Source organism: Haemaphysalis longicornis, unplaced genomic scaffold (genome assembly GCF_048455015.1).
Source record: "Haemaphysalis longicornis isolate Haplotype H1 unplaced genomic scaffold, Haemaphysalis longicornis Haplotype H1 scaffold_173, whole genome shotgun sequence".
Classification (NCBI taxonomy): Eukaryota; Metazoa; Arthropoda; class Arachnida; order Ixodida; family Ixodidae; genus Haemaphysalis; species Haemaphysalis longicornis.
This window is the reverse complement of record NW_027526278.1, coordinates 332,025-339,360: the sequence shown is the minus strand read 5'-3', so window position 1 is coordinate 339,360 and position 7,336 is coordinate 332,025. Positions and strand designations below refer to the sequence as shown.

Here is a 7,336-nt window from a genome sequence, read left to right as displayed (position 1 = left end):
TGACACACGCTACAGAAAAGAGAGACCCTCGTCACTCACCAAGCCGACTTCGTACTTGCTGTATCCAAACAAAATCCTGGATCGAAGCTGAAAGGAACACAAGTATCGCTGCCAACCAGCGAGCGCAACGAGCCGAAAAAAACACAACACTCAGGTGAGCGCCCCGCGGCTACATGCCGCCACTGCACACGCACGAAACGATGAACAGAGCAGCTGCTGTATCCGAAGGGAATGAAGCACACACAACCACGACCACGCAACGCCGCCGGAGATCGTGCCGCTCACACGCCAGCTTTACCACTCGGTTGGGGAGGCATGACTGCGATGCGAACACGACGGAGTCGACGCGAGCAGAAACGCGGCTCGTGGGGCGCGCGGCGCTTTTATTCGAGCGCGCCGCATCCTGGCGCCTCCCGCTGGATGCAGTTTGGGCGGGGCTTATTTGAGTACCTCCGCCTCGCCGCGGCCGCGCCGGACACACACCGAACGTTCGCTCGCGCGTGCACATCTCGTACCGCGCAGTCGCCTTGTTTCTCTTCGTGCAGTAGCAGCAGTAGCAGCATCATCATGTCCGGACGTGGCAAGTGTGGAAAGGCGAAGGGCAAGAGCAAGACCCGCTCCAGCCGTGCTGGGCTCCAGTTCCCCGTGGGCCGAATCCACCGTCTGTTGCGCAAGGGTAACTACGCCGAGCGCGTGGGCGCTGGTGCCCCAGTCTACCTGGCTGCAGTGCTCGAGTACCTGGCCGCCGAAGTTCTCGAGTTGGCCGGCAACGCCGCTCGCGACAACAAGAAGACCAGGATCATTCCCCGCCACCTCCAGCTGGCCATCCGCAACGACGAGGAGTTGAACAAGCTGCTCTCGGGCGTCACCATCGCCCAGGGAGGCGTCCTGCCCAACATCCAGGCCGTCCTGTTGCCCAAGAAGACCGAGAAGAAGGCCTGAGCTGCCCCTGTTTCCCAGCGCCACGAGCACCTACAAAACGGCTCTTGTAAGAGCCAACCTAAGTGCGTGTCACAGCAGAAACGATGCTGCCTTTGCTGCTGCTGCCTCCTCCTTACCTCGTAGTACTTTTCGCTCGTTATTCCTTGTCCATGCACGCCTAACTTGAGCGTTTTCTAGCGCGTTATTTAGGCACACGATCGACCCCTTATTGACTTTCTATGCTGCAAAACTTGCACAGCATTTCGTAACGTGAATGGGAATTTTTCTGCAAAGCGCCAGGCACTGCTGCAACTGAATAAAAGCTTGCGCTGTGCAGTCAGTGTGTTTTTGCAGTTAGGCAGCTTTTTTTTTTCTTAGAGACCCCCAGTGTAGAAGAACATCTTGCCAGCAAGAGTTGTTCCCAAGGAAGTTCCTAGCGTGCAGCTCCTGGTTTTTTTTTCTTCGTAGCATGCATTTGCGTATTCTATACCAATCACTGCAAACACGTCATTTAGCTAAGCTTCTGGAATCGTTTGCTCACGTATCATTCCGTTCTGATTTGGCTGATTCCAACCGTGTTACTTGAGCTGTTTTTTAAATCAAAACTAGCCTACAGAACCCCCCCCCCATCACTGCTGTGCTAGTTAAAGAAAACAACAAACCCACGAGGAGAAAGTGAGAACACAAACAGAAGCAGCAATTTGGTTTATTCATTTTCACGCACGATAAGAGTGGCAAATAAAGCATAACCATACTTGTTGCACACACGCAAACTAAAAAACCCCACAACACTCACCTTTTTTCGTTGTGCGAACACGCAGTGCAAAATACAGCAGCAGAGAGAGGCAGAAATGGGGTTGACGAGCTTGGCGTGCTTCCCGCAAACGCTCGCCACGAAACAAGGTGGATTTGGTTCTTAAAAGAACCGTTTGTGGGCTTCTTTTCCTGGCGGCGGTAAGAAGGAGGCAAGGTCTTAGGCGCGCTCGCCGCGGATGCGCCTGGCAAGCTGGATGTCCTTGGGCATGATGGTGACACGCTTGGCGTGGATGGCACACAGGTTTGTGTCCTCGAAGAGACCCACCAGGTATGCCTCACTGGCCTCTTGGAGCGCCATGACGGCCGAGCTCTGGAAGCGCAGGTCGGTTTTGAAGTCCTGAGCGATCTCACGCACGAGCCGCTGGAAGGGCAGCTTGCGGATCAGCGGCTCGGTGGACTTCTGGTAGCGGCGGATCTCACGCAGGGCCACGGTCCCGGGCCTGTAGCGGTGGGGCTTCTTGACGCCGCCCGTGGCCGGGGCGCTGTTGCGGGCTGCCTTGGTAGCCAGCTGCTTGCGCGGCGCCTTGCCGCCGGTACTCTTGCGGGCCGTCTGCTTGGTACGCGCCATTGCGGCTACAGGTGCTGCAAAAGCTGCGAGGCAAGATACAACAACTCGGAGGTGAAAGGAATCACGTGTACACGCTTCGGCGTCAGGAGCGAGACTGCTCGCCCTACGCTCGGCGAGTCGCCTTCCCCACTGAGCGCGCCTCTGATTGGTTGCGCCGCGAGCCCCTCTTCCCCTCTCTTCGATGCTTGAATGCTGGAAAGTGCACTTTTTTTCCGTGCCCCAAATTTGCGCCCCTGCGGTTACCGAACGAAAAGAGCTATCGATTTCATTCAAACGCTGTGTTGTTGCGCGCAACGTTTTCTCTTATCTGTCCAAAAATGGTAAACCTGGCCCAAACTGCCGTCCGGCTATGACGCGAAATGTCCGACTGACCATAAACGAGAGTGCCGGCGGCAGCCGCCGCGGCGAAGCTCTTCCCACCCTCCGCGGTCGCTAGGATGCTGAAAATGGACAATTTTGGTCGGTCGCTTCGGAGCCACCGAAGCGAGCAGTCGTGTTTTTCACCGCTCTCCTATTTTGTTCCACTATCTAATAATGTAATATCTCTCTCCCCCTCAGTTTATTTTAGATCAGGCCGCGCCCCGTGGCAAGCCCTTCTCAGGGCTCATTAGGGAGGGCCCTTTCTTCCCCATACCTCGTTAATAGCCCCTCATTTCATTTGCACTCATCATGCCCCCCCCCCACCTTCTGACGCCCCATGGCAACCTCTATCCCCCCACCAACTCCCCGTTCCCAGCCTGTCCGCACCCCCATCCGCACTATCTCACCTTGCTACTTGTTAGCTATCGAGTTCGGTATGAGAGCTCTCAGCTCCATGAAAAGGGCAGCGGCGCAGGCTAGCGATGGTGGTGGCGAGACGACCCAGCATTCCGTCTCGCCGTCTTCCTTGTCGTCTGCCACTACTAGCAGCAGCAGTGATACCAACAGCAGCTCTGGTGAGTGTTCGCCCCCCGTTTCCCCCCCACAGCGCCCCTCGCGATCGACCCTAGACCGAGAACGCATCCGAACCCGAGGGCACAGCGCTGATAGCCCCCTGCAGCGTATCGCATTCTGCCGAAGCGCCTGGCTCAAACATCGCGCATCAGCGACATGTACGCTCCCAAAGCGGCCCGCTGCGACGCAAGAAGCGCCCCCACCCCCCCGCTCTCTCGCCTGCGAAAAAGCGTGCGACAGGGACGAGAGTGCTGTCGAGAGTGCCGTAAACGAGAGTGCCGGCGGCCGCCGCCGCGGCGAAGCTCTTCCCACCCTCCGCGGTCGCTAGGATGCTGAAAAATGGGCACTTGGCGAAGTATGACGTTTATTCTACGACACAGGCTTCGCCGAACACCGGAACCCCTGCGACCCCTGCGACCTCGAGCTTCAACAGCTCGAGCTTCAACACCGCGCCGCCCTGCGCCTCTGCCTCGGCCTCCCCAACCACTCACGCATCATCGAAACCCTCTCCGAGGCCGGATCGTGGCCCCTGCAGTCCATCGCAACGCGCTACGGGCTCAACTTTATAGCGCGCTTGAAGCTTGCCCCAGACGGCCACACCCTCCTCGAGCGGTTTCGCCAGCGATCTCACTCGCAAGCCTACCAGCTTCTAACCAACTATGAACAGCTCGTGGGTCCAGACCCGCCACCCACAGACCCGCCCCCCCCCCACCGCAGCGCGACGCGAGTGTGCACATCGACACCACGATCCCCGGCGTCAGAAGCAAGCGCGCCACCCCCACCTGCGCTTTACAACAGGAGGTCGCGTGTCTGCTGCACGAGCGCTATGCAGGCGCAGTAAAAATGTACACCGACGGCTCTGTGCTGCCCGGCCCCCCAGGCTCCGCCGCCGCCGCTAGATCTAACGGTGCAGCGCCGTCTCAGCTTTGCCTCCAGCTCAACAACAGCCGAGCTGGTAGGCCTGCACCTGGCGGCGGACGCCCTGACGGAACGCCCCGACATCATCCAGGCTGTCATCCTTTGCGACAGCCGGGCGGCACTCCTGCGCCTGCAAAACCCATACAAACATGGGCCGCTCGTGCGGCAGCTCGCCAAGAAGCTGCGTGACCTACATTCAGAGGGGAGACGCGTCTCGCTGCACTGGGTGCCGGCTCACGTGGGTTTGGCGGTGTTGCGACCGGGAGGGGGCACCCGATCCGAGCTCCGTGGCCTCCGACATACGAGTGGTAGCGTGTATGATGCGAGCGGCCAGCTGCTGTTGCAGCCGTGAAGAAGTCCAGAAGCCGTAGGCTAACGTAACTGTTTACTTCATAGCGAGAGGTGAGCCGAAGCCAAAGAACAATGCCCCGACGGGCGAGGTTACAATACAGGACTCGAACAGAGCGACAACATCGATTCGGTGCTCTAACAGGAATGGTTTACAACGCTTGGGAGCTCTATTTATACCCGAAAGCGGTAACGGTTAAACGCAACACGTGGGAACACGCACTATACTCTTTCCAGAGTTCGTAAGCTGTTCATAGCCTCGGGCACGTTGAGTCCGAGAGAGGGGAGAGAGGAGGACTCCGTTGCGATCACCGGGGCCTGCCTCTGTGTCCTTGAAGAGCGTGGAGACGAGCCGTGCAGGCAGCCGCCGAATGCGCAGAGAGCGAAGCGTCTGACGAGGCTTTGTCGCAACTTGTTGCCGACATGATTGCGCCTGTTTTCGAAGGCGCACGAGTGGCTTCGCCGCACAGCCGAGGAGTGATGCGGGGAAGTACTGCGGCGCTGGCCCATTCGTAACAGCGGGCAACGAGCTGGCCGACTCGCTCGCCAAGGCGGCCCACTCGGCGGACATGGCCGTCTACGAAGCAGCCACCAAAGGGGACGAGGCGCGCTACTGGGTAGCGAAGCACGCAGAAAAACAACACCCGCACCCGCGACTGGCCAACGGAAATTTCCCGGGGCGCCTCCCGAGCCGCACCTTCGGCCGCGCGGACTGCAGCCTGCTGCTTCGCCTCCGCACGCGCAGCGCTTTCTCCACGGCCCGCCGCTTTTTAGATGCAGAGCATCTGATTCACTCGCCTTGTCCCTCCGGCGTCGTCGTCGTTGTTGTCGGCGTTGTCCACCCCTCTGCCATTCTCCTCGCCGCGCGAGCTGCGCTCTCCTCCGCTCACCCCCTCTCCTCTCCGATAACGAACACTCTCTCGCGAGGGGCATTGGATTGGATTTAATTGGCTTGGCTTGGATTCGGTTGGATTGGATTAGATTAAAGTGGATTGTGTTGCGTCATAGCCGCGGCACGTTGCGTCATAGCCGCGGCAGACGCGCTGGGGCCGGCGCATGTGCAGTACTCTCTCTTCCGCGGTTTCCTCTCCTTCGGGCGCGCTGCGCATATAACCGGTGTGCCGTTCTCCGGCGAAGCAACATCCACGCTTGGCTCAAACACCTAGAGTCCACGCCGATTTACAAGTACGCCAACGTCGTCATCGACTGGGACCGGCTTACGCAGTCCCCTCAACGTTATGCGCGCTATAAAACGCGTTCCCTTCGCCGCTCCGCCTATGCGTCGCATCTACACAGGGGTTCCCGCGAGGGGAGGTGGGAGTTTCTTTTCTTCGGACGGGCCGCCTCCCCCAACTGCCAGCACTGCGGCGAACTCGATAACACAGAGCACGCCCTACTACGCTGCAGCCACCACCACGCCGAGCGGGCCAAGATGCTGCAACACTATGCTGCCCTCGGAGTTGCGTGCAGCACGCGGGAGGAGCTTCTATTCCCCTCGGCCTCCCGCGGACGGGGCGCGGCACTCACCGCACTGCTGCAGTATTTGCACGCTACCGGCTTGGCCCAGCTGCTCTAAAGGCCAACGGCCCCACCGCCGTCGCTCTCCTTCCCCGTTCTCATTCCTCCTCCTCCCCCTCCCCCCTGCCCCCGTTCCGGCGCTCCTGTGCGCGGCTCCCCGTGGCCGCCCCCGCACGAACCGGCGCTTCCGTGTGCGGCCCCTCGGGTCCTGCTGCTGCCGCACGAACTCTGAGCCCCCTGCGGCGTGCGGGGCCCCAACCGTCAGCCAAGAACATTCCCCCCAAAACTTTCCAGGCCCAGTGCCCGCATCGGAACGCGTGTGAGTGTGTGTGTGTGTGTGTGTGACATAGTGCGGTCAGGCAGGGTTGTGCCCACGCGCCTCCCAGCACACCCAGCCTGCCTCATAACTATCCTGTGCCGCAGACATCTGAACTCTACGAACACTCTGCTTGCGGCGCGCGCTTCTTCAACCTAATACACAATATCACCAGTGTCTATGTCAACCCGCTCGCATGCTGTACCTTGTCCATATTCCTTTTTTATTATTATTATTATTATTATTATTATTATTTTACTTTCTGCTGTGTCCCCCCATGTTATTCTACTCCGAATCCGATGTCACCCGCTAATGTTGATGTATCCCTCTTTTTTTTTTTCTTCCGATGTCTTCTGCCAATTCTGTTGTGCCCCCTAGTTATTTTACTACGTTTCCTATGTCACCTGCTAATTCTGGTGGGACCCCCTGTTTTCTTATTTTGTATTCGATGTCAACTGCAAACCTTGTTGTGACACCCTGTCATCCCCGCCTGCCCCACTGTACCGCGACATTTGCGTGTGTGGGACTCCTGTTACCTGCCCATTCACCTTTTCCCTACACCCTTCCCCCCCCCTTTACCTACTCTTTCGTCTCTCCCACCCTCCTCGCTTCCGTTCGGCCGGTTGAGGTGTCGGCGTAACGCCAGACAGTTACTGGCCTCTGTCCCCCCTCCCCCCCCCCAACAATCACTTCATCATCATCATCATCAGAATTTTGGTCGCCACGTAAATTCGCATCGCCACAGTTTCCGAACAAAAAGAGCTATCAATTCCATTCAAATTTTGCCTTGTTTCGCCTTGTGTTTTCTCTTACGTGAGAAAAAATGGTGAACGTGCTGCAAATTGCGGCCTGGCTACGACGCAAAATATTTTGCTTACCATGCAGATTTTGCGAACGAAATAAGCTATCGATTTCATTTAAAGCGTGCCCTCTTGCGCAAGACGTTTATTCTTACCTGCGAAAAATTCACACACCTGGTGTGACCCACAGTCGCGCTG

The 7,336-nt window shown here is 58.1% G+C and overlaps 2 protein-coding genes across 2 annotated transcripts; one reads left to right on the top strand and one right to left on the bottom strand.

The window, feature by feature from the left end:
- The first annotated feature begins 482 nt into the window (after window positions 1–482).
- On the top strand, window positions 483–1,004 carry LOC144166498 (histone H2A-like). Its single transcript, XM_077696009.1, has one exon. It carries the CDS (start codon window positions 568–570, stop codon window positions 940–942), a length of 375 nt encoding a protein of 124 aa, XP_077552135.1. The 5' UTR covers window positions 483–567; the 3' UTR covers window positions 943–1,004.
- Window positions 1,005–1,828: 824 nt separating this feature from the next.
- LOC144166499 (histone H3-like) lies at window positions 1,829–2,410 on the bottom strand. The gene has a single exon (XM_077696010.1). The coding sequence runs from the start codon at window positions 2,303–2,305 to the stop codon at window positions 1,895–1,897; it is 411 nt and encodes a 136-aa protein (XP_077552136.1). The 5' UTR covers window positions 2,306–2,410; the 3' UTR covers window positions 1,829–1,894.
- Between the last annotated feature and the right edge of the window lie 4,926 nt (window positions 2,411–7,336).